Here is a 27,292-nt window from a genome sequence, read left to right as displayed (position 1 = left end):
CCCAGAGCAGGGCCTTATTTTGAGTGAATTGAAAATAATGGTCTTGGGGCACCTGGGTGGCTCAGTGAGTTAAGTAAGCCTCTGCCTTTGGCTCAGGTCATGATCTCAGGGTCCTGGGATGGAGCCCCGCGGGAGCCTGCTTCCTCCTCTCTACCTGCCTCTCTGCCTACTTGTGATCTCTCTCTCTGTCAAAAAAAAAAAAAAAAAAAAAAAAGGGAAAGAAAATAATGGTCTTTCTTTAATGAAAGTCTGAGTGGCTCTCATGGTGATACAACTTGTTAGTGACTACCCTCTACTCCCCACACTGTCCACCCCACACTGCCCAAGTGTCAAATAAATAGCAGTGACTCAGTGTCTGACTCACAGAAAGATGAGAACAACAGAGGTGACACACGGGGCAGGGCACTACCCTGTCCGAGGACTGGGGGTGCACTGGACCAGTGTGAGCCCAGAGGCTGTCTACCGAGTGCATGGATGAGTGGGTCCTGTGGCCCTCAGCAACCTGACTCCCCTGAGGCCTGCAGTGAGGTGGAGCCTGCCCTGGTCAGACCAACTAGCCCACCTGGTGCACTTGATGGTGTATTTCTCAGTGTAAACTCACAAGTTAGCATCTCCAGAGTCTCTGAGAGTTCGAGAACTATTAATTATGCCTATACTCTCCCAGGTACAGTGCTCAGAGCTGACATTACAGAGGGGAGCAGACACGTTGTTTTATATCAGAAAGCTGATATGCGAGTCCCAGGGCAGAAAATAAACAAGTAGACAGATCGAGAGACAATATGATTTCACACAGTGATGCGTGTTATAAACAAAGTAAAGCAGGCAAATGGGAGAGGGAGTCCCTGGGGATGGTGCTTTTGAGCACCATCAAGAAAGACGGAGATAAAAGCGAGGAAAAGGAGCGAGCTGGAAAAGGTCCCGGCAGCAAATGGAAAAGCCTGGGGCTGGAAGGAGCTTGTTTTGACAGGAGCTGCAAGGAGGCCAGAGCGTCAACACTCCATGAGCAGAGGAGCATGGGTGACAAGCTGCCCTGTCCCATCAGCTCTGGGATCCTGGCAGGACAGGATGTCTGAGCCAATGTAAGACTGGAGTGAACTCAACTCAGTCAATGCCACCCCATGGAGCCCTGCGGGGGCACACAGCCACAGACCCTAGGGAGAGCCCTCTGCTGCCAGCTCAAGGTACGGGCTGCGGAGGTATTCTCCTTCACCCTTCAGAGTGATGAAAGTTGTCTGCTCATAACCTTCAGGGTCCTGTGACATTCTGGGCCCTGAGGCAATCCTCAGGACAGTAAAAATGGAGAGTGTGACCCTCACTTACACAGTGACATGATTTACATAGTCATAGTCAGTAAGCGGAGCTAGTCCATCAGCTATCCCTATGGAAAAACACGACTTTTGACTCCTACCTCACACCATACACAAAAATTAATCCCAGAGGGATCATAAACCTAATTGTAAAAGGTAAAACAGTAAAGTTTCTAGATGAAAATACAGGGCTTTTCAGTCTCACTGCTTTGGGTAGATAAAGAGTTTAAAAAAAGACCCAAAACATATTAACCACAGAGAGACTGATAAATTGAAGATCATTAAAATCAAGAACTTCTGTTCCATGAAAGATACCATTAAGAGATCTAAAAGGCAAGCCAGAGACTCAAAGAAGACATCTACTATATGTATTTATGCTATATATTTTTTTCTCTAATAAATGACCTATTCATAGTACATAAAGAGTCCCTACAAAGAAATAAAGGTAAATACACACAACTCAATTTAAGAATGAAACAATGACTGGGGCACCTGGGTGGCTCAGTGGATTAAAGCCTCTGCCTTCGGCTCAGGTCGTGATCCCAGGGTCCTGGGATCGAGCCCCGCACTGGGCTCTCTGCTCAGTGGGGAGCCTGCTTCCTCTTCTCCCTCTCTGCCTGCCTCTCTGCCTACTTCTGTCAAATAAATAAATAAAAATCTTAAAAAAAAAAAGAATGAAAAAATGACTTAAACACTTCCAAAAGAGGACTGGCCAATAAGGAGACAAGAAGGTATCAAAATCTTTGGTCATCAGGGAAATGCAAATTAAACCACAGTGAGGGGCGCCTGGGTAGTGCAGTGAGTTAAGCATCCGACTCTGGGTTTCAGCTCAGGTTGTGATCTCAGAGTCCTGGGATCGAGCCCTGCATCTGGCTCTGTGCTCAGTGAGGAGTCTGCTTAAGACTTTCTCCCTCTCCCTCTGCCTCCTCCAACCCCCTCCCACATGTGCATGTGCTCTCTCTCAAATAAAATCTTAAAAAAAAAAAACCACGGTGAGATACCACTACATACTTTTAAAGTGGCTAAAAATAAGACTGATGACACCAGTGGCTAGGATAAAGAGCAATGAAAATGCTCATGTATTGGGGTGCCTGGGTGGCTCAGTGGGTTAAAGCTTCTGCTTTCAGCTCAGGTCATGATCCCAGGGTCCTGGGATCGAGCCCCGCATTGAGTTCTCTGCTTGGTGGGGAGCCTGCTCCCCCCAACCCTCTCTCTGCCTACTTGTGATCTCTGTCAAATAAATAAATAAAATCTTTTTAAAAAAATGCTCACGTATTGCTAGGGTGAGTACAAGTCTGTACAAGCACTGTTAGAAAATGCTCGGCAGTAGCTACTAAAGTAAACATGTGCCTACCCAATGACCTGGCAATTCCACTCCTAGATATACCCACAGAAATGAGTACAGAGAGTCATTGAAAGGCAAGTGCAAGAATGTTCACAGCAGCTTTCATCGTAATAGGCAGAACCTGGAAACAACCCAAATGTCTATTAGCAGGAGAATGGATAGATGCATTGGGATACAGTCTGACAATGGAATACTACAGAACAATGGAGAAGAACATACTATAGCCTCGCACTAAATGCGCAGGCTAATCTCACAGACAAATGCTCAGTGAAAGAAGCAAGTGTACATATTGTACAAATTCGCTGATATGAATGAAGTTCAACAACAGGAAAATGAATCTGTGGGGCTACAAGTCAGAATGGAGGCTTCCTTTGGAAGGGAACAATGGCAGAAGGCATGAGGGAGCCTTCTGGTGGGCTGGAAAGCGTCTATATTTTATTTACTTATTTATTTATTTATTAAAAACATTTAAAAAAAGATTTTATTTATTTGAGAGAGAGAGAAAGAATGAGCACAGCAGGGGAGTGGCAGGCAGAGGGAGAGCAAGCAGGCTCCCCGCTGAGCAGAGAACCTAATGCGGGGCTCGATCCCAGGACCCAAGGATTTTCTAAGGGGGAAATTATAGTCTTTTTAACAATTTTAGTATATGTGCTGCCGAAGCGAGCACTATAGTCTTTTTAACAAATGGTGTTGGTACAATGGGCTATCCATATGCAGAAGAATCAATTTGGACCGCATCCTTATACCATATACAAAAATCAACTCAAAAGGGATCATAGATATAAACAGAAGAGCTACAACCATAAAATTTTTAGAAGAACAGATAAGAGTAAATCTTTGTGACCTTGAATCAGGGAATGAGTATAGAGATGACACCAAAAGCACAAATGATGAAAGAAAAAAAAAAACAGATAAATTGGATGATATCAAAACTAAAAACATTCATGCTGTGATACCACCAAGAAAGTGAAAAGATAACTCACAGGATGGGAGAAAATAGTTGCTAATTATGTATCCAATAAGGGTATAGAATCCAGAATATATAAAGAACTATTATGACTCAATAATAAAAAGACAAAAAAAAATCCTACTTAAAAATGGGCCAAGGTTTTGAATAGACATTTCTCCAAAGCAGATACATAAATGGCCAAAAGGCACATAGAAAGAGGATACTCCACATCATTAGTCATTTTAGAAAAGCAAATCAAAACACTCATAATGAGATACTACTCCTTACCCCCTAGGATAGCTATAATAACAATTTTTATGGAGACAATAAGATCTATTGGTGAGGATATAGAAGAAAACACTGCTGGTGGGAATATAAAATGGGGAGCTGCTTTGGAAAACAATTTGGCAGTTCCTCAAAAGGTTAAATGTAGAATTACCATGTGACCCAGAAATTCTACTGCTTGGTATGCACCCAAGACAATTAAAAATATATATCCACACAAACACTTGTGTATGAATGTTCACTGCAGTTTTACTTGTAATAGCCAAAATATGGGGCAAAAACCCAACGTCTATCAACTGATGAAGGACAAAATAAAATGTAACGTGTTCATATAATGGAATCTAATCTACGATGAATTATCACTCACTGAAGTACAGATCAGGCTACACAGGGGAAATATCCTGAAAATAATATGTTAATTGGAAGAATCCAGTCACAAACAGATTACGTATTACATGATTCCATTTACATGAAATGTCCAGAAGAGCAAATCTATAGACAAAGGAGATTAGCTGTTGCCAGGGGATGAGAGGAGTGAGGTTGGGGTGGCGGTGGGGGAGGAGAATCGGATGGGGAGTCACTGCTAATGGCAAGGGATTTCTCTGATGCAGGATGAAAAAGTTTTCAAGTTAGATCGTAGTGACAGTTGCACAACCTTGCAAATATACGAAAAAAGTTGAATTATACACTTCAATTAGGTTAGTTATATATGATAGGAGTTATAGCTCAAAAAAGCTGTTAAAAACAAGAGTGTGTGCGCGCATCTCTCCTAGTCTATTTCGTGGCCTTGGCCCCATCCCGAGTTATAGGACCTGGAAGCTACAGGCCAGATGAGAGATGCGCATGGATGGACCTGAAAAAGCAAGACTATCTCCAACACGAACACCAGACAGCAGCTGGGGTAAACTCAGGGCTTTGTGTGTCCGTGCGCACACGAGCGTACAGCTTCCGACCCAGGCTGTTCATGACACAAGACAAATGCGAAATGGCCAAACAATTTGGGTCCACAGCTTTGATGACAGTTCTCACGCCTCTGACCCATGGCTCTGTCCAGAAGATTCCCAGGGCTGGCTTCCCTTGGGTTATCCACAAAGTAGACTGGCTTATATTAGAACAGCACTGCCTAACGGAAATAGAATTCCAGTCTTGTGTGTCATTTTAAAATGTTCTACTAGCCACATTTTTAAAATGTAAAAAGAAACAGGTGAAATTAATTTTGGATAATATAGTTAACCCAACATATCAAAAACACTTTCATTTTAACATGTAATCAGTGAAACTTTATCGAGATATTTCACATTCCTTTTTTCATACTAAGTCTTCAAAATGCGGTGTTTACACAGCTTGTCTCAGTTTGGACTAGCCACATTTTAAGTGCTCATGGCTGCCATTTTAAGTGGCTCATGGCTGCCATACTGGTCAGCGCAGTTGTAAGTGTGGTTCATGTTGCAAGACTCAATATTCTCAAAGCCTGGTATTTTAGATGATATGAATTTAAAAATAACAAGTACTAAGGAGGAAAACAAGGCCCAGTGAGGTGAAGCGCCTGGCCGGAGGCCTTACGCTGATAAGTGCCAGTGGTTAAGAACAAGAGCAGAGTCGACAGTCAGATGAGAATTATCTTCTCCACGGGGTTGATGTGAGATGACAAGAGACACCCGTGGGAAGGGACTGGCACAGTGCCTGGCTCACATCCGCCAAGAGACATGGGGGCTAACACGGAGAAGGCAGAGACCCCTCGGGGTCACGAGCCCGAGATGCCTTCCTGCACCAGCTCTGAGACAGTTCCCCAAGGCCACCCCCTGAAAAGCTTGTACCACTCACCGGACTGGTGGGTGAGGACACCCCAAGGCTCCATGCAGTTCCGTCATCCTCCGGGGGCTTCTGCTGGCCACTTCCCTGGGCCAGCGCTTGGGTGGGCACTCTCATGGGACTGCCAGGCTGCTGGCCCAAAGCACTTCCCAAAGGGACAGCTTGGGCAGTGCCCGAGAGCGGCAGGCCCAGGGCGCCAGGGGCTCGGGCAGGGGGGTCCTGCTTGCAATGCCCATCCGGAGCCACAGGGGACGCCTGCACCGGGAGGGGCTCTGCGGGCCCATCAGACGGGATGCTGGCCTCCGGGCCAGGGATGGAGAGTGAGGCCCGCCCAGTGGGAATCTCTGCTTCTCCGAGTCCACCCAGTCCGTTGGTTGGCACAGAGTTCACCTGGGCTTTGCTGAATTCCGACAGCACCCTAGAAGTTTTTAAACAAAGAAACCTGTGTGACAGGTTGTCTGTGAGAATGCCCAAGGCTAGGGGGCAGTGGTTAAGAATGGAAAACTGCTGTTTTGTGATTTCAGAAACAAAACAAACACCACTCTGGTCACTGTCCATTGCTCCCTTGCTCCCACACAGCCCTCCTCTGACAGGCCTCACGAAACTTCTCCCCGGCTGGGACTCAGAACCCACTCCCGGGACCCAGACTGGGGGGAAGTGAGGACCCACTCTGTTCCTGGGACAGTAAGTGGACAGCAGGGTCGGGGGGGGGGGGGGATGGTGCAAGGGCCCGGCTGCCTTGGAGCCAGACTGCAGGTGGAGTCCAGGAAGCCTGCCATGCCCAGGGCCTACCGCTGGAGATGAGTACACAAGGTGCATGAGTGTGTACGCAAGCAGACACGGGCTGTGCGCTCCTCCAGTGGGACTGGCTCTTCCTGCCCCTCAAGGGTGTACAGGGAATGCAGGGAGCCAGTGCTACTGCCTTTGTGTACACACGCACGCACGCACACATACACACGGAAACATACTCCTGGGCCTTCTAAAATGAGCACTGGCTAGCGGCTGCTCCCCCTTCTCCTGAGGCTTCTGAGAATCCAAGTTCTGTTTCTCAAGCAAACTATTTTGCTGTCTCCTCCTCTGCTTATGAACCCAGTAGAGTACATCATGGGCAAATGCAGGTTCATATGGCAACCAAGCTAGCTGGACCCAAGAGATTGCGTCTATCTGCCCTAATGGCTTAGACTGGGTCAGAAGGTATGTCAAACTCCCCTTAATGCTGGCTTAGGGAAATGAGGATTTTAGAACTCACATTTTTACCCTGGTGTCTTTTGGCCGAGCTCTGCTCTTACTTACAACATCAAAACCCCAAACAATATTTCAAGACATGCTAGTTAGTCCAGGATTGGTGACCAACCCATGCATTTACGGGCAACTGATTTTCAACCAAGACATTTCAGTGGGGGAAGAAGACTTTTCAACAAATGGTGCTGGGATAAGTGAATAGTCCCCATGCAAAAGAATGAAGTTGGACTCCTTTCTCACATGATTTAAAAAATGAACTCAAAATGGATCAAACACCTAAAGGTTAAGAGCTAAAACTATCAAACTCTTAGAAGGAAACAGGTATAAATCTTTGGATCAGGCAGTGGCTTCTTATAATACGACATTCAATGGATAAGCACCCAATTAAAAAACAGGTTAAGTTGGACTTCATCAAAACTAAAAGCTTTTGTGCTTCAAAAGGATACTGTCAGGAAACTAAAAAGACAACCCACAGAATAGGAAAAAATATCTGCATATCTTATAGGCAAGTATTATCATATACCTGAAAAGGTCTAGTCTCCAGAACATACAGAGCTCTTTAATTTGATAGTACGAGAACAAATAGTCCAACTGAAAAATGGGCAAAGGAGGAGCACTTGGGTGGCTCAGTCAGTTAAGCGTTTGCCCTCAGCTCTGGGGTCCTGGGATCTAGCCCTGCATTGGGATCCCTGCTCAGGGAGAGGTCTTCTTCTACCCTTCCCTCTTCTCCCTCCCCCACCTCCCTGCTTGTGCTCTCTGCTCTCTCTCGTGTTCTCTGCTCTCTCTCTCTCTCAAATAAACAATTAAAAAATATTAAAAAAAAAGAAAAATGGGCAAAGGATTTGCAGAGACAGTTCTGTAAAGGCATACAAGTACCTTTAGAGCAAGTACGTGAAAAGATGATGAATATCATTAAATAGCAGTGAAATAAAAATCAAAACCGTAATAAGACGCTACTATAAGCCCACCAGGATTCCTGTAATAAAAAAGGACAGAGAATACCAAGTGTTGGCAAAGATGTAGAGGAAATGGAACTCTTACATACTGATGGTAGAAATGTGAAATGCTGTAGATTCTGTGGAGAACGGTTTGGTAGTTCCTCAAAAAGTAAAACACAGAGTTACCATATGACTCAGCAATTCAACTCATGGGTATATACCCAAGAGAATTAGAAGACAGTGTTCGCAGAAAAGTTGTACATGAATGTTCATGCAATATTACTCATAATAGCCAAAAAGTAGGAATAAAACAAATGTCCACTAACTGATAAACAGATTAACAAACTGTATATCCACACAATGGGTAAGGGGTTTCCTTCCAGGGTGATGAAGGCGTTCTTCAATTATATTGTAGTGATGTTGTACAACCTTGTGAATATACTAAAACCCACCAAACTGGACACTTTAACACGGTGATTTTTATGGTAGGTGAATCATATCTCAGCAAACCGGGAGGCTCCCCATGAGAAGAAGGTATAAATGTGTTGGTGGAATAGTTACAGGGGGAGGCAGGTGGCTGCTGGTTCTTGCTCTTGGCCTCACTCTGAAAAAAGACCAGTGAGAATCCAAATCCAACAGAACAGCTGGCAGTGAGCAGGCACTGAGGCACTCACGGGTTCTGGACACAAAGGGGTAGTTTCCACAGGCAGAGAAGGAAGGGACATTTGTTAACCAACTGCTGTGTCCAAATTATTGTGACAGAATGGGGCCACTTTCTGAGATGAGCTAGAGATGCAAATGGCCCCTGGGAGGTGCCAGCTCTTTGTGGAGAACTGAGAGGTGGGTTGGTGACTGACCAAGAGCAGGGTCCCAGCGTCCTGGCTCTGGCTGGCACACTGCTGTGGCCCCCAATAGGCTTCTAAAGTTCAAGGACTTCATTCCCTTCCCTGTAAAACATGTGTGGTAACAGTACCTACCTGTTATGAGTGTGTTAAAGGCTACGTGAGATAACATAGGTCAAGTGCTTAGTAGGGTGTCTAGCACAAAGCAAGTACACAATAAACATTAACCTCAATTTGTTACTGTGGGTGTTCTTATCATCACTGGTAAGACTACTTAGCCTCCATGGACCCAAATATAAAAATGTAAGGAAAGGAGAAGAATTATGGAAATATTCATTAGCATTACCAAAATGGTTATCAATTATCAATGAATCCTAATCTGTAAGACAAACTTTAATGACAGAGTAGATAGACTGGGTGTTGGAATAAAGAAATGCCATCCAACAATAAGAACTTGTGTGATAAAATAGAGTTTCTGCCAAACCAATGCCAAGGTCAAGGTGAAATCAAGTTCACAGAGCCTCACCAGAATCAGTGCTGGCTGTGAGAACCCAAAGAGAATAAGAGAGACATTTATGTCAAGTGCAAAAATGTGCTAGAGATTTTCTTTTTTTGAGAGATGAGATTTTAAAGGAAAGGCAAAAGAAAAATTTTCAAAACCTTTGAAGAAAATGCAACATTGGACTAAAACCACTCTAGTCTTTTCACTTTTGTTCTGTCCAGCTCAGGGCACTTTAAAAAAAAAAACAACAAAAAACTGTCTATTCAAAAATTCTAGAATGCTGTGCTTTCATTTAGAAGACACTGGAAAAAAGAAGATGTATTATATACATATGTATACATGTGTTCATAGAGGTGCAGGTGTAAAATAAATAAAAAGCATGGGCCAGAGGATCTGATGACCGCCTCCTACAGTTAACCCTGCCAAGAGATTCTGAGCCTGTGCTCTTCCTGTGGATTGGTGTGTGGTGGTCCATGGCACCATCTGGATGTCAGGGAACACTAATAAAAGCCCGGAGGAGGGCTGTATATGCGAAGAATCATTTCCCCCAAGAGAAGGCTTTATGACAACGACATTATCAATACCACTAACCATGGTTTTACAGCTGTGAAGGTTGAGACAAGTTATGGGAGAACCAACATCACAGGGACACTAGTAGTAAAATGACAATGACACCACCTACCGAGCACTCATCCCATGTCTGGCACTGCTCTAAGCACTCTACATACCTTAACTCATTAATTTTTCCTAGCATTCTTATGCCCATTTTGCAGATGAGGACATCAAGGTCAGGAAGGTTGAATAAACTGCCAAAGGTCGTGAAGCTGGTTAATGGAAGACGCCAGCGGTCTGGTGCCTGACTCCACATTCCTAATCACTAGACTGTAGTCGTGCTTCTCAGTGATCACTGTAATTCAGAGCCAACCAACACAAAAGAAGCTATTTGTGGCATCAATCCTCTATTCACGAAGCAAACTGCAATTTGGTTTCTGGGAAAGATTAAATTAATACATTTCATTTGGAATGTTATGTGTTTTGTAGTTTATGTTTAATTTGTTGATGTTCTGATTTTACTGTTGCAGGAATTATAAGCCCATGGTATTTATGCCTAATTTTAAGTTACAAATATTTAAGTAATATAATAAAAATAAGTGAACTCTTAAATGTCGGTGAGAGTCTTTACTCTTAAGACATACCCTCTAGGGAGTCTGGGTGGCTCAGTGGGATAAGCCTCTGCCTTGGCTCAGGTCATGATCTCAGGGTCCTGGAATCAAGTCCCGCATCTGGCTCTCTTCTCAACAGGAAGCCTGCTTCCTCCTCTCTCTCTCTGCCTGCCTCTCTGCCTAGTTGTGATCTCTCTGTCAAATAAATAAATAAAACCTTTAAAAAAAAAAAAAAGACATACGCTTTAAGAAGAGCTGGTATTCGGAGATGTGCAAAGACTCCCTTCAAGCCCAGCTCTCAAAGCGATGGTGCTGATGTGTTGTTTGTGCTTCTGTGTGTGTGCTTCCAGTGTGTGCTGGTTCCTCACACCACTGCCCAGCGCTGGCCTGTACGTCCTGACCCTCTCCCCGAGTTCTCCCATAACGCCCAGGACACTTCCCACACAGGGTGGACAGTCACTGATTCAATGACCTGCAGCTGGAATTTTCCAATCACAAGATTCATGAAAGATAAAAGCAAGACACATGACAAAGACACATGGCTGACCTGTGGGAGGAGAGAGAGAACGAAGGGGCTGAGACAGGTGAACACACCCAAGTCACGCCACTGGTCTAGCAGATACGTAGTGGGGACTGCTCCTTTTTTTTTTTTTTTAAAGATTTTATTTATTTGACAGAGAGAAATCACAAGTAAGCAGAGAGGCAGGCAGAGAGAGAGAGGAGGAAGCAGGCTCCCCGCTGAGCAGAAAGCCTGATGTGGGGCTCGAACCCAGGACCTGGGATCATGACCTGAGCCGAAGGCAGCGGCTTAACCCACTGAGCCACCCAGGCGCCCCGGGACTGCTCCTTTTCAGCATGTTCTATCTAAATATTTCCATTTGACGTTTGAAAGTTCTATCCAATCTGCTCAGAAGCCACGTCAGGGGTCTACCAGTTGCTGTACGCATGCAATTCATTCCCAGGCATCTGATCTGATTCTCTGACAGCCCAATCAGGGAGTCTCCATTTAAGATTTATCTATTTATTTGTCAGAGAGAGAGAGAGAGAGAGAGCGCGCACAAAAGCAGGGGGAGCAGCAGGCAGAGGGAGAAGCAGGCTCCCCACTAAGCAAAGAGCCCAATGCGGGACTTGATCCCAGGACCCCGAGATCACGACCTGAGCCAAAGGCAGAAGCTTAATGACTGAGCCACCCAGGCTTCCCGTGGATTCTCCATTTTAAAGATGCAGAAACAACTTCAAAGAGTAAGCGGTTTGACAGCCGTTACTGAACTTATAAGTGGCAGAACTGAGCTGGAAACTCGATCCCACCGCAAGCCAGCCCACACCAGCACCCAATCTGGTGTTATTCCTACACCAGCTGGGAACTGTGTAAAGGCCTGAACCAAGAGGATGGGGGCACCCAGGAGTAGACAAGAAGGTCCTAAACACAGGCTGGGGGAGCATGGGTCTGGCTGAAGGAAATGTTTTATAAAATTTACCATTTTCTATCTATTAGATGAGCAAATACCCGGAAGTTGAATAATAGTTTCTGCTGACAAGGCTGAAAGGACAAAGGTACACCCCGATGGAGGGTAACTAGGCAGTACCTGGGAAAAATCACACATTAATGTATCCTTTGGCTCAGAAATTCTGTTTCTGGAAATTTACTGAACAGAGTTACTGGCAAAGAATTAAAAGACCACATATACAAGGTTATTTATAGAAATAGGGAATTCCAATACCCACAAAATACAGGGCTGGTTAAATAAACTATCCAGCAATGGAAACATATGCAACAACAACAAAAGAAATAAAGAAGCTCTAATACTCCAAACTGAAAACTGATACTATCTCTTCCAAAACAGAGTGTCAAACGGTATATTCATAATAGCTTTTGTGGGTAAGGGAGCAGGGATAAGGAATAAAAAACATTTAAAAAATCTGTATATTCATATTGGTTAGATGCATTTAGAAACATCAGAAGAAAATGTAAGGAATCAATAATTATGGTGACAGAGGTGCGAAAGGCTTTTCGCTGTATACATTTTAGCCTTTTTCCAACCATAATAATAGATCATCTGCTCAAATATTACCGTTAAAAAGCCTATATAAAGAAGGTCTGCTTGTGAGCATGGCCTAACACAGAGATGGTGAGTCACTATGTTGTACACCTGAGACTAATATAACATTGTTTATCAACTACATTCAAATTAAAAACATTTTTTAAAAGAGAAGGCTCTGGCCAGGCTCCGTCCTCTAGTCAAGTTCATTGTTCCTTGGACTCTTCCCTCCATACATCTGCTTGGCCCCTTTTGTCTACCATCTCCTCCAGTTCAGGGTCTGCGTCTTTGGGAGGCCTTCTGGGAGGTCACAGAGGAGCACCCTTACCCACTGTGCTTCCCTGCGGTTTTTGGAAGTTGTACATGTAACCCTGAACTGTGAGTCTCCTTTCCTCTAGAGGCAATGATATTTTACACTGCGCCTCAGAGAGAGGAGGTCACCTGCTGAAGTTCACCCTGGGGCAGCGCTGCATGGAGCCTGGTCCAGCTCTGAGCCCTACTTAGAGCCGTTCTCCTCACTGCCCCATGTGGCCTCCAGTTACAGGTCCCAGCAACTCCAGTCCCTGAGGAAGAGAGAGGATGTCCCCTTTGTTTTTCTGTATGCCCCTATAGTGGTCAGTGATCAGTGACAGACAATCACATGCTATAGGAAGGGAGACTTGAAAGAGGAAGAGGAGGAAGGAAGGAAGAGAGGGGGGAAGGGGTGGGGGGAGGAGCACTCACTCTTGCAGAGACAGGTCTGAATCCTCAGCATTTGCTGTCCCCACGTCTGAGTCGTAGGACATAGGCTCCTCAGAACGGTCTGGACTCTTGGAGCCGTTCTCTTGGAGCAGGCAGCTCTCAGAGTTTAGGCTGCAAGACAGCTGGGACGAACTGGCCGTGTCCAGGCTGAGGGAGGAGGCTGTGAGCTTCCTGTTCCGTCGGATCTTGTGTCCCGAGTGCTGGACTTCGATGTCCTCCGAGCCCGAGGAATGGGAAATTGAATCCAGAGACTCTTTCCGCTGTAGTTCTGTCCCAGAGGTAGTGAGGGGGTCGAGATCAGAGAGCGGACAAAGCCCAGAGAGAGCCAGCGGGGTAAGCGTCCACTCGTTTAGGATGGCGGACTTGTAGGAGAGCTCGAAGGATAAGGATGTCAGTCCCTGCAGGAAGCTGAGGAGGAACTCCCCCTCCTCAGCGTCTCGAAGCAGCGCTGTGGGCTGATAGTACTCGCACAGGTGGGCCGGCTCCTGGAGGAGCAGCTTCAGGTAGCACTCCATCAGGCCATCGTTGAGGGCCAGCCGCAGCCAGGCCCGGCAGCGGCCCACGTCTGTGCTCACAAAGATCAGGTGCTCCAGCTCCGAGATGATGTGTCTGGGGATGGGAGGACAGGCTTGTTTCAAGAAAGGATTTCCAATCACTGCGGTCTTGTTTTAGCCACTGGTTAGCAAGAGCTCGTCATAACAACTGCCCATATACAGAGGCTTGAAAAAATCTTGGATAACAGTGCTTTATGGGGAATTTAGAAATATTAAGCTATAACCCCCAACTTTTTGAGGTTGCTGTCATGAAGGATAATTGCCATTTTCCTTACGGCTACTCGGGGGTCCCTGACATCATGTGCTCATCTAGCACACATCTGATGAGCCCCTCAGTGCAAGGTCTCTTCAGAGCCCAGAGACACAGGGTAAAGACATGGTCCTGTCCTCAATCCAGGTGACCACCTTTCAGGGGCACATGAAGCCTGTTGTCAGCAGAGCCGGGGTGGGAGTACACAATCATTACCGGGTCTCAGTAAGAGAAATGCCATAGAAAAGGCAGTATCGGAGCTGGGCCATTAAGGGATTTCAAGAGGTGAAAATGGAAGGGGAACCTTCTGGGCACAGAGGACTGAGAGAAAAAAGGCACGAAGGGCAGGAAGGCAACAGCTGTGTAACAGGAGTGGCGAGCACTCTGATTACAGCACTGGGAGGAGGAGGAGCAGGCGATTAGGCTGCAAAGTCAGGTAAGGTAGGGTCTTAAGTATCCAACGGGTGAGGCAAAGTGGGGCAGCGGTCCCCACGCCTGTCTGTGCATCAGAATCACCCAGGAACCTGGTCAAGATACAGATTCTGGGGCCTCCACTGAGTGAATCACACTCCAGATTTGAGAGCCTGAGGTTTTTCGCACAGGGAAGTGACTTGACCACAGGTTATGCAGATGTCTTGGGGGCCGTTCTGGATAAGATCAGATCCCACATATAGCAAATGGAGTTCCTGAATCCTTGATCTGCTGAAAACACCCCTCCCCTGACTTCCACAGTGCCCTGCACGTCTCGCCTGTGGGAGCGCAGCCCGTCTCCGTGGGACCAGCAAATGCACTCTGCTTAGTTTCAGCTCAGTGAGTGCAGCCCAGCCAACTGGGCTAAAGACAGACAGAATAAGATGAGGACAATCAGAAAGCCACGGTCACCCAGGAGTGTGGTTAAGAACCTGAGACAGGGCAGTGGCAGTCATCAGGAAAAGGAAGACAGAGACCCACAAGACACCTTGGGCCAAAGGTGGCACTAAGCAGCCCTTCAAGGCCCAACGTCAGCTCCCGGCTCCACAGCCCAGGCCGTCCTCAGCAGGGCCACGGAGACAGCCGTCCCAGGGTGAATAGTCAGAAGGTCTGGATTCCACTTTTTTAAAAAGAAAACAAAGGCCATCCCTTGTTAGAAGATTTAGCAATATAGATGTTCAAACACCCTGAGGCAGGGTTAGCAAACTTCTTTTGTAAAAGGCCACATAGTAAAGATGATAGGCTTTGCAGGCCACACTCTCTCTGTTACAACCACCTCAGTTTGCCACGGTGTGGTAACGGCGGCTCCTGCTACAGGCGACCAGCCATGGCTGAAGGCTGAGGGGCCCTTGAGGCTTGGTCTAACAATAACCCCTATCTCACCCATCTCTGTTCTAGAACAGACTGGCTCTGGTGCTTTCCCGCACAGCTGACGAGGGAGAGTCCCGTGTCCTCCCCACAGCAAAACCTCCCCAGCTCATCTCACTTGTGAGTGACAGCTTTCAGGAGGGGCCAGAAGACAGGCTGAGGAAGAGGCTTCTGGTGGACGCTTTTCTTCCTTTTCCCTCCGGCCTCGACTCGGATGTGCTTGGCATGCAGGCCGTGGATAAATACGGCCTCCAGGGCGCTGCACATGGCATTGGCATCTCCGTCTTCGCTAGTGACCGCCGTGTCCGAGGACACGTACTGCTTCTGCAGCGCCTTCACCGATCCCACCAGCTTCTTCTTGATCACCTGGTCAGCGGCAGACGTAACACCCCTTTAGGAGATCCTGCAGTGGGACTGCTTCTCGCCACACACACACACACAAGCACCCACGCAGGCACACACATCTATGTGTGTGTCTATACAGCAAAGCTCACACAAGCTAATTATACAAAACAAAGCCAGAGCACAGTGGTACTGATGTTTTTTTTTTGTTTTTTTTTTTTTGCAAAGCTATTTGTATATTTTTGTTTTGTTTTTTAAACTGAACTTCAAATGAAAACAATGACAAAAGAAACTGAACTTCAGTGAACTGACATCCATATAAATCTCGTGTTTAAACACTGGTTCCATCACATTACAGCTATGCGAGCTCGGGGAACCCACCCAGCGCAGCGGGGAAGCCGTCTACCTCACTCGCCTGACTACGATTCTACCAAGAAGCAACAAGTGCTACTTTTGAACAAGAAAAAGGGATCACAGTCCACACTGAGAAAGATCCCAACTGGGCAGTCAGAGGCTCAGGTGAGTGTCAGCTCGGTCAGTCACCAGAGGGGTCACCCCAGACATTTCACTTAACCTCGCTGAGCTTAATGTTCTCACCATTAAACAGAAAGCATACTTCCTGAACTACAGCACTGCGGGGATTACCCGGAGGGCAGGACTGGTCTTTTATTCGTCTTTGGGTCCTTGACACTTGGCACGGTGCCAGGCACATGTAGGTACTCAGTTAAATGTTCAGCAAGTAAATTATAAAATACATATACATTGAATCGTTTGGAAATATAAGGTTAGTCTGGTCATAATATGAGCGTGTCAAAGTTACCTAAGTGTGTGGAAAAGGACTAGAAGGGAATGCAGAAAAACTGGTTTGAATCGTTAGCTGATAGGATTACGGATAAATATTTTGCTGTTTTTGTTTTTATTTTAGCCCAAACAGTTCATTTTAATGTTCTCTGAAAAGTTGAATGTTCTTTTTTTTTTTTTTAAACAACAGCTTTAATGAGACCTAATTTACATAGCATAAAATTCACTCATTGAAAGTACACATTTCAGTGGTTTTGGGTACATTCACAGAGTTGTGAAACTACAGCCACTACCTCATTTTAGAACATGTTCACTGCTTCAGAAAGACACACTGTGCCCATCAGCAGTCACTCCCTATTCGCTGCTTCCCCAGCCCCGAGCACCCACTCGTCTACTTTCTGTCTTGACGATTCACCCATTCTGGACATTCTGTATACATGGAGTCACACAGGCGGCAGCCTTCTGTGTCTGGCTTCTTTTACTTGGCATGTTTCCAAGGTCTGTCTACACTGTCACCATGTATTGGGACTTCATTCCTTTCTATTGCCAAATCATATTTCACTGCGTGGACACCCCACATTTTATTTATCCATTCACCGATTAATAGACATCTGGGTTGTTCCCACTTCGGGGCTATAATGCTGCTATGAACATTCATGCACAAGTATTTATGCGGACGTAAGTTTTTAGGTCTCCTGGGTACGCACCTAGCAGTGGAACTGGGCCACCACTTAGTCTTATGTCATTTTGATTCTAGCCATCCCAGAGGGTGCAAAGAAGTCTCTTGTGATTTTGAATGCATTTGCCTAATGTCTAATGATGTTAGGCATCTCTTCATGTACTTGTGGGTCATATGTGTGCCTTCTTTGGAGAAATCCTTGGTCTTTAGGTAGCCTATATTAAACGACCATCGTTTTTTGTAAATTCCCATTTTATCACCAATAAGATATTCTAGAAAGGCCAGGATCTTCTCAGAGCCTGCTTATGCTATCACTTTTTCTCAACCCAAGGCCTCACTTTCCGGGCAGTCCTTGTTCATTGAAAAATCGATGAAATGGCTGTCCTGTGCACCCTTCCCCACCCTTCAGCACCACCCCCCCCCCCCCCCCCCCCCCGCCGCCGCCCGCCGCTGCAGCCTACCGGGATGGCAGCCCGGGGATCCAGTCCATTCTCCACCACTGAGAGCATTTCCACTCACACAGCAGCTCCCTCGGAGAATCACATGACACCTGCAGAGACAGATGGCGGCCAGCTGAGCAAGTTCCAGCTCACAGCCCCAGCCAACTCGCCCTCTGCCCCCAGCAGGCAGCAGGAGGTCAGCCCCTCTTCCTTAAACTGCAATGGGAGGGCATTTGAATATAGAGGGAAAAGCTAAGAGTGGACTTTAAGGAAGGAAAGGAGGAAGGAAAACAAATCCGTGGGCTCAGATCTCAGGACATGCAGAGTCCTGTATGCCACGGGTGGGTCTGGCCCAAGCAGTGCCCAGAAATGGCTCTGGATTCCACACCCAGTACTGCCACAAAAAGCAGGGCATATAAGGCCGCTTTAGACGCAAGCTAAGGGGGCAAGAAGGTGTCAAGGGCCCACATGGCCAGGAAGCAGGCGCTCACAATTCACACTGAGGGCCTGGGCCCTGCAACTGCCCCCTGTGACTCCTGTCCCAGTCTGGTGTCTGCCAGCTCAGCAGTGACAGTGACAACTGAAACAGCTTCCAGAGGGAGGGCTCTCTCACTACACATCTGCTTCTCCTCAGGCTAAGCTGGAGAAGCACAGGGACATGTCTAAAGGGAGACGGGCTAGACTCTCGATTTGCTGCTAACCAGCTAAGCATGCTAGGGCACCGTATCAGACCTCTCGGATGGAGAAAAGAATGTGGAAAATGCCCAGCACAGGGCCTGAAGGTACTAAGGAGGAATAGTATCTACAACCCTAGTGTTTGTGGCCATCCAAACCTACACGAGAAGACTGCCAGGAGACTGCCAGGGCGTGAATGCGCTTGTGCTAGTAGCTGAAGTAAATCCCTCAGGGCACTGGCTTCCTCCTGAGGGGGGCTGAGGTGGGAGGGCTTCCACCTGAGCCTGAAGGGGGCTGCTGGCTGGCCTGACCCCACCCTAGCCACTTGGACGGACCAGTATGGGGTAGGCACCTTCCCATCTAAACAGACCTCTAGTGACCACGCAGCTGAGCATGAGGGGACACCCAAAACTAGATCATTGCTGTCCTTGTTCTCAAAAACTCCTGGTCCAAAGAAGTTAATAAAGCTGAGGCCTGCTAAATGGATTTTGTACTCTTTTTCCAGATACTGCTTCCTGCGTTCCTCCTAATCACCCTGGGAGGGCTGTTTTATTATCCTGATCTAACAGATAAGAAATAGAAGCTGACCCAGGTCAAGGAACTTCCTTAGATTCCAGGGCTGATAAGTGGCAGAATCCACCACCTCCCATTAGGACTAACCTTCTCTCAACCCTTCTGGAAGAGGCCAGTGTGAGCTAGGGCTAAGGGGTAGGTGGGGAGGGAGCAGGGGAAGGTTTGGGAGAGGGCTCTTTAGCTAAGGGCCCAGGTGAGGGGGTGCAAGGGAATGTCAAGGTCAGGTAGAAAAGGTTTATAGAGAACTGCAGGGTGGCCCTAAATGACATTAGATGCTCTGACTTAAGCCCTGGCCTCTGGAGCTGGTGAGGGTAAACAGGACCCAGAGCCAAGCTTCCTAAGGAAGGGCATGCAGAGGGAGGGAGATCTGTGTGTGGGGGGATGGCCCCTGCAGCACCAGCTCTGGTCAGAGCACGACAGACCGCCAGAAAGAATGCTGGCCCCTGGTCACAGCCCGTTTGACCACCTCTCCTGTCACCATGTTCCCGGCTCCTAATGCCTGAGGTTCTCAGAACCCTCCTCTGCGACCAGCTCCATGCTCTGGCCACAGGGCGATGGGAACAGGGGATGGGCTGCAGTCAGAGTCCCCTCCTGAAATTGTGCCTGATCCTGGAGGTGAGGTTCCTTCAAGCCTATCCTATGTAGCCCTGAAGGTCAAGTCCAGGTTCTCTGGTCCCAAGACCCTGGCATCCAATCCCTTTCAGCAATTCCAGAGGCCTAAGGCCTCCTTTTAGGCCTGTTGTTCCAGAAAGAACCTCAAGCTCCCAAACTGCCCTTCCCCTGGCCAGCCTTAGGACTTGGATGGCAACAATCAGAATAGTAGGTCCATTAAGGCCTCATTAAAGAATTAAGCCAAAATAATAGAGTATTCATCAGAGGGAGGAAGGCTTATCAGTGAGTGGGTGCTCTGGCCAAGTCAGGATCTGCTAAAAAAAAAAAAAGTCAATGGACACTGAGAGGTCAGAGCAGGGCTGGATAGGAGACAACTGTCGCCTAAAACAAAGTGTCAGAAAACCCACAAAATGACAACAGTGCAGAGAAATCCAGGAGAAGAGCCACTTGACAATTCACAAAATAGGATGAGACTTTGGGATCAGGCCAAAGTTATGGGCACACTTTTCTTTGCAAGGAGCCAAAGCACCCTACCTAGGCCTGCCTGTCCCCCAATGCCTCAGGGAGGCAGGAAACCGGCTCAGAGGCAGCAACATGACAATCTAGGAGATCTCTGGGATTTGGGTCTCCTGATAGCTAGGTCAGCACTCCAGCAGGCTCCTGGCAGGCCCAGATCCCCAATCTACCATCCTATGGGACTGGCTTCACTTCCTATCCTCAGAACAGTCTTCACTGACACCAAAAACCAAACCAAAGAGGGGTGTCTCTTCAGGAGACCCAGGCTGAGGAGAACAAATAGAGAGCCTCAAACATTATAGGCACAGTTGAGCAGAAAAGGGTGAGTGGCGTCTACCTTTAGGAAACTCCAAGCCATCCTAAGTCTACCTCTGCCCTTTAGTATTGATTCCCCCTGGCACAGGACCTCATTCTCTAATCTCATTTAATTCTTAAAACAATCCTGTAAGAGGAGGATGATTATCCCCCATTTTACAGAGGAGAAAACTGAGGCTCAGTAGAAATGGGCCTCAGGTAAGGGACAGAATTCTCTGGTTTCCTCATTCAAGTCCTGTGCCTCTGAGTTCTTGGTTCAAAGAGTTGTAGGCAAACTTACCACTCAGACTGTTCCGGGGGACTCAGAAGCTCCATTTTATCAAAGAAAGCCAACAAACGAGAAACAACCTTGCCCACCAGATCCGTAGCATACTAAAGGGACAGGCCCCACACACTCAGGTGCCACATCTCCCAACAGCTGGTTTTACAAATGGAAACAGGTACTGGGACCCCAACCCTCCTAGAAAGGCCAGTGGAGGCCCTGGCCCAGATCAGTGGAGCTTGCTTCCAAGAATTGTCCTGCTCCCAGGCCAGCCCTGAAGATACTCCCTAAGTCCCTCTGCAGCACAGTTTCTTTCCATGGTAGCTAGGTTTCAGAACTGTCCTTTCCTAAATGTTCCAACGCACAGGAAGGAAACATTCTGGTTGATTTTCTTTGTTATATGCCCTTCTATATGCTTCCAATCTCACTTCCTCCAGAGACGAAGGAAAAAATGAAAAGAAGACAAGGGCTCAGACGAGACTTACATTAAAAGAAGAAATGGATGACCTGGCTTCACCGCTTTCGAAACACTCCATTCACCAGTAAACAGCAACCTCCTCTTCTTGGAGACTTCCCCGCCATCCGTGACAGCCTCGGTCTCTACAGCCTGAATCCGATCCTGTACCTGGCTATGCAGAACAACAGGCTGGTGTTTAAGCCCTCCAGCTGCTGCCCCAGGTGATGAGTCAGGGTTTTCAGTCGGAAACGAGAGACAGAGTTATCTTCTGATTCAGAAAGGCAGCTGATCCTCCAGACATGTGAGTGCTGAGTGAGTGAACAGCACCTCCCTCTACCTGAAGAAACTTGGGAGTTCTGGACAAGGGTCCTGTGAAGGGTGGGATGGGTGTGTGTGTCTGGGGGTGAAGGCGACTAGGCCTTTGAAGCAAATGAATACCAGCTGGAGGGCAAGAAACTTCTAGCTCGTGATTCTCAGTCTAAAGGCTAGTGGGTGAGGCCAGAAATGTGAAGTGTATGAACACTGGGTATCTTTCTTTCCTCCCTCCCTCCTCCTCCCCTACAACACACATTTCCCCCATAGTCTTTTTTTTTTTATTAAAGATTTTATTTATTTATTTGACAGAGAGATCACAAGCAGGCAGAGAGGCAGGCAGAGAGAGAGAGAGGAGGAAGCAGGCTCCCTGCTGAGCAGAGAGCCCGATGCGGGGCTCGATCCCAGGACCCTGAGATCATGACCTGAGCCGAAGGCAGCGGCTTAACCCACTGAGCCACCCAGGCGCCCCATCTTTTTTTTTTTTTTTTTTTTTTTTAAAGATTTATTTATTTTCAAGAGAGTGAGAGAACGCACATGAGTGTGAGGAGGGGCAGAGGGAGAGACAGAGAGAATCTTAAGCAGGCTCCATGGCCAGCATGGAGCCCAGTGGGGGGCTCGATCTCACGGTCCATGAAATCATGTTCTGAGCTGAAACCAAGAGTCTGACACTCAGCCAACTGAACTACTCAGGCACCCCATGTCACCCCCATATTCTTGTCCCACATCCCTTAGGATTCCAGCAGGGACCAAACTCTGAATGAATGAAAGCAGAAACTTTGCCCCAACTCATTCACCATTGCATTTCTAGTGCCCAGAACAGTGCAAGGCCCACAGTGGTGCTCAAAATATACTTGCTGAATGAACAGATGAGTAAAATAAGAAGGCTCAGGGCAGGTATCTCCACTCCAGACTGTAAGAATTTGGGGTATACAACTTTTCAGTGGGAGGGCCCCTGTGGAATTCTGTCCATCATACCAAGCTGCCAATAGGCTGTGAACCCTGTAGATATATCACACCTTACTGAAGGTAGAAGGGAATTCAATTTTCAAAGAAGCGAGACTATAAATGTCAAGCAAAGACAATGGGTCCTCTTTGGGGCCCCTTACAATTGCTGCAAAACGGCCAATCCTTTGGAGTCTGGTCACCAGAACTAAGAGGGGATGTGCACCCAAAAAGCCCAGGAGATCATAAATACTAACAATGGGGCCTGGATGTCTCAAGAAGGTCTAACTACTGAGATAACTTGGCTCTTTGAGTTCATGGGTCATCAAAATGGTCAAAAATCAATGACTCAGTGCCGGCAAAAAGAGGTAGCAATTCAACAGCCTCTGAATCCACCTAGTTCTTCAGCCTCCCCAGGACCCACTCACCTACACTCTTCACAACATGTAACATCACCTCTGGCACTGTTTCCCTGTGTTCGGTATTGGGACGAATCTGCAATCAGCTCTGGCTGGCGGGGAGCACTACGTGAGGGTCCCTTCTAAGTGCCGGGACAACACTTATGGACGTGGTTCTGTGACCAGAGCCAAACCCACACAGTGGAAGCCTCTGAGTTTCTACAGATTACCGTCCACAAGGAAGTGGTAAGTCTCCACTGTCCCAGTCTGATTGAGCAGCCATCCCTCACCTTCCACTTATTCGGATGATACCTACCATTCCAGCAGCCAACACAAGTAATGTAATATGAATGCTAAAAACACAATCCTTGAGGACAACAGGTACAGGGGACCAGACATCCAGGAAAAACCCTTGAACCACAGGCGGTGGATCTCCCCTCCTCCACACTTATTTCTTATTTACCATCGGAGGCCCTGCACCCTGCAGCTGCTCGGCAACTGCCCAGCTCTGAGAAAGCACCCTGATTTGGCTGCTGAGGGGAAGCAGGTGGGGTTGGCAGGGGACTGCTCTAAGTTCTCAGATCAAATGGGAACCACGTCAAGGGAAGAATGGGTGCAGAGCTGGGGTGAAGAAATGGGGACAAGGAGATCTCATTTTAGTAACACTGGGTAGGGGTGGTAACTGGGGAGGCAAGAGTTGGGGGTAGTTTAGCCAAGACTTAGGGATGAGGGGTCCTCAGGATGGCTGGAGGTGATAAGAAAGGATGTGGTGGGCGCCGAAGTTAGGGGTTGAGTCTGTGAGGACACGAAAATACATATAAAACTTAGTATAGGGCTGAGGTCAGAGTTATTAAGAAGAGGGGGTGAGCTCAACAGAGCGTCTGCTTTTGTGGTAGGTATTAAATGAGGGTGGGTGGAGGTGGGGTGTTACGGCTGAGCAGAACTTGGGGGGCTGAGCAGGGAGATTGGGATAAGAAAGCTGAGCCAGAAAAGGGGGAAACCAGAATGGTGGGGATCAGAGGAGGTTAGCGTGGAACACTGCGGCTGTCAAGGGGGGGTGAGGGAAGCGGAGGGATGTGGCTGCGCTGGGGGATGGAACTGGGCTACTGTGGGGGTCAAGAGCGTGGCCGCATTTACGCAACACCAGTGGTGAGGGGCTGGGGGAAAGGCCTGGGCTCGGTCCCCGGCGGGAGAAGATGGAGGGGACGGGTCAGCAGTGGCTGTGCGGGCTGAAGGTTCGGGTCCGAGTGGGTTGGGGTGCGGGGCTCACACCGGGAAGGGAAAGGGCTCTGAAGCAGGGCAGTCTCAAGGCAACAAGGCGTTTGGGATCACGGACAGAGCTGGTGGCCCACCGCCCGTTCGCGTCTCGGGCCCGGCGCCCGTTCTCGCCCTCCTCGCCCCCGACCGCTAACTCACCAGAGGGAGCGGGGAGGGGACGAGGAGCACTCCTGGCCGCAGCAGCCTCTCAGCCTCCGACCCGACACTGCGGCCTCTCCGCCACTGACAACAGGAAACGACTCTCGCGGCGCCTGACGTAATCACGTCGGTTGGACGCCCGGACCCGCCCCTAGCCCGCGGAGCCAATCGTAGGGCGAAGGAGCCGTGGGGGCGAGGCCAGCGCTCCCGCAAGCCCAAATTGCCAAACCTCGAGCAGGTGAGCGGATCTGGGAGGCTCGCAACTCAACGACCCCAGGTGCGCGCGAAGAGGTGGGGCCACTAGGCGAGGTCACCAGCCTCGGGCGGAACCTGTCCTCCTGTCCGCCTCCAGCAGCATCTGTGTCAGTCTAGATCCCGGCTTCTGGGTTCCTGATCTCGCCTGGCCACAGCACCGTCTGTGTAACTTTGCGACTGTCTCTTGGCCTCCTGTGGGAAGGCTCCCACTTGTAAAATTGGACCAATAGCCTACCCTAGTTTTGCCTCTCTGAGGGCATCAGCGAGGGTGGTGCTTCCTGCCTGGCGGCTCTGGGGAAAAGCACACGTGTTTTGATCACACCTTTTACCAAGGGAGCCTTTAGGTCCCCAGGGCTTTCTCCTGTAACCTGCCTTTCAGCCCTAAGGCGCGAAGTTCAAGGGTCTGGATATTCTCATCTAGCCAGGTATTCTTCCTTTGCTTTCCTTGATAGAGTTGACATTTCTCTTTCAGATGGACTCAGAACAAAAGGTCAAAAGTGTGTGTGTGTGTTGGGGGGGAGGGTGGTGTCTTTTGCTTCCGATACTTCACACCTGCAGGCTTTGGTCAAATGGGAGCTTAGAGCCTGAGTGTGGGGTGAGTGCCCCGGTGGAGAGGTACTACCTGCAGGTCCAGGGAAACTTAAGGAGTATCTACAGGGCTGGTCTAGGAACAGCACAGTTCTTGGAAGCAAGCTCCACTGATCTGGGTCAGGGGCTCCATTGGTCTTCCTGGGAAGGTCAGGGTCCCGGTGCTTGTTTCTATTTATAAAACCAGCTGTTGGGAGATATGGCACTTGAGTGTGTGGGGGCTGCCCCTTCAGTAATTCTCTTTCTAGGAGTAAGAACCACCTCTTCCTGGTTTTAGACTAGATGAATCTGAGTGCATTCAATATGGTTAATCATCAAGGAGGAAGTTAGGGATAAGGACATAGAGGCAAAGTATTCTCTTGGTGTTAAACAAGGTGGAAAGTAAGGAATTTTCTAGGGAAATCCCGTTTCCTAGGCAAAAGAATAGTGTTTCTTGTTAAAATAGCTCAGCAAGAGCATCAGTGTCTTGACACAAGCATGCCTTCCCCCAAAGGGAGCCGGCAACATTCTTCAGTTCTTCCAATGAATTTTTGCACAGCCACTGTCTGAAAAAGCTGTGAGAACCCCCACATAGTAATCTCTTGTCTGCCTTTTCAGGAACCCCCATCTCCTGGTCTTTTACTTCCCAGGCCTCTTGGCTCCTCTGCAAAGTCAAGGGCTTGTCTTCCTCTCTTCATCTTGCTCTGGTGCGCACTGCCACCATTCATGGGCCGTGAGTCCACCAGGTAGTCTCCAGCCAGAAAAAAAACCAAAAAAACAAAAACCTCACATTACCATTTCATTTGAGCAGTAATAAAGGCACATGCAACATGCCATGGTGCTAGAGAAGAGGGCTTGAAGGTTATTCTGGACGAGGCAACTTGTATCTGAGCCTACCAGGTGGATAGAGGAAAGAGCATTGCAGGTGAAGAGACTGGCAGAGAAATGGCTGGTGGGTAGGAATGTGGGCTGAGCTCAGGGGACAGTGCCGGTGCCGCAGGGAGGTGGAGAGGAAGCTAGGAGGTAAGAACAGAGGAAGGGGAGGCGGTTGGGACAGGTGGGGAGATACCGATTGGGTGAGGGGGAAAGGGAGGAGGCACAGACCCAGCTGGAGGCCAGTGTAGGAAGGGCTGAAACATTTGAAAAGGCAGCTCATACACCACTGGTATGTCTGCTTAGATTTCAAGCACTATGCAGAGTTATGCAGAAAGTCATAGGAGAACAGGAGAACTGTGAGGCATCTGAATTTCCTGGGGACAGGTCCAACGTGTAGATTTCTGAACTGCTCTCCTACCCTGGAGTCACTCTGGGATGCGGTCCAAGAACTTCGGCTTGACCACCTCTCCTGTGCCCTGCCTTCAGTATGGATCCGAAGCTTAAGAAAATACAAGAATCTGTCTTAACTTAGGAGCTGAGGGATAAGGGATTAACATTTGTGCAAATGCTTCTGTTGTTTGCCAGGTGGGAATTGTGATTTGTCCTCATCAACCACCAAAAACAGGCTTAAGAGAAGCTGAGTAACTTGGCCACACAACTAGTGAATGAATGGTAGAGGAAGGACTGTCAGCCAGCTCTAATTCTAGTTGGTGGGCTGGCATAGATCAGTGGCAGAGCAAGCGGGGTTTGGAGCCAGGAATGCTTCGGTTTGAACACCAGCACATACTGTTCCCTCGGCCTTCCCTACGATATGCGGGGCCTGAGACAACCCAGCAAGTGTGGGGCTAAGACCACTGCCACGGTCAGTGGTTTTCACAGGCCCCTTGAGGTAGTACTGAAGATAGAAACTTCTAAGTTCGACTGATGATTAGAAAAGAGAAGTAAGTCAGAACACCCTGAGGCCCCTTAGCCTCAGGCAGAGGGGCCAGGGTGTGTGCCTTTAGGTAAATTCCCCCAGACTATCTGAGCCTGCGTTCTCTCATCTGTAAATTGGGGGAAATATCAATTGATGAGGGGATTAAATAAGTTAATATACTTAGGATGGTTTCTGGCCTGCAGTAAGCATTTGAAGATGACCAGCTGTAGGGCACCTGGGTTGGTTAAACGTCTGCCTTCAGTTCAGGTCGGTCCTGGGGTCCAGCCCACAATGGGCTCCCTGCTTAGCGGGGAGACTGCTTGCCCTTCTCCCTCTGCCCCTGCCACAGCTCATGCTCTCTTGCTCCTCTCTCAAAGGGATGAATAAATTCTTTTTGCTTCTTTTTACAAAAATTTATTTATTTATTCATTTATTTAAAAGATTTTATTTATTTGAGAGAGAGCGAGCATGAGCGGGGGGGGGGGGGGGAGAAAGGGAGAGGGAGAAGCAGACTCCCCGCTGAACTGGGAGCAGATTCAGGGCTCAATCCTAGGACCCTGAGATCATGACCTGAGCCAAAGGGCAGACACTTAACCGACTGAGCCACTCAGGAGTCCCTGGATGAACA

At 48.0% G+C, this 27,292-nt stretch overlaps 1 protein-coding gene across 4 annotated transcripts in view; it reads right to left on the bottom strand.

Annotated features, from left to right (window-relative positions):
• Positions 1–24,156, bottom strand: part of PLEKHM1 (pleckstrin homology and RUN domain containing M1) — a 46,866-nt gene extending 22,710 nt beyond the window's left edge. For 2 of the 4 annotated variants that reach the window (XM_047707665.1, XM_047707662.1), the window contains exons 1-6: positions 24,051–24,156; positions 21,008–21,151; positions 17,591–17,679; positions 15,426–15,673; positions 13,148–13,774; positions 5,711–6,116 (exon numbers count right to left, since the gene is read on the bottom strand). In XM_047707665.1, coding sequence (XP_047563621.1) covers positions 5,711–6,116; positions 13,148–13,774; positions 15,426–15,673; positions 17,591–17,638 — 1,329 coding nt within the window. In that variant the 5' untranslated portion in view covers positions 17,639–17,679; positions 21,008–21,151; positions 24,051–24,156. The remainder of the gene's footprint in view (positions 1–5,710; positions 6,117–13,147; positions 13,775–15,425; positions 15,674–17,590; positions 17,680–21,007; positions 21,152–24,050) is intronic. The other 2 variants (XM_047707664.1, XM_047707663.1) reach the window with 2 other exon arrangements.
• Between the last annotated feature and the right edge of the window lie 3,136 nt (positions 24,157–27,292).

Source organism: Lutra lutra, chromosome 16 (assembly GCF_902655055.1).
Source record: "Lutra lutra chromosome 16, mLutLut1.2, whole genome shotgun sequence".
NCBI lineage: Eukaryota > Metazoa > Chordata > Mammalia > Carnivora > Mustelidae > Lutra > Lutra lutra.
The sequence above is the reverse complement of the archived record's forward strand: the minus strand, read 5'-3'. Positions and strand labels throughout refer to the sequence as shown.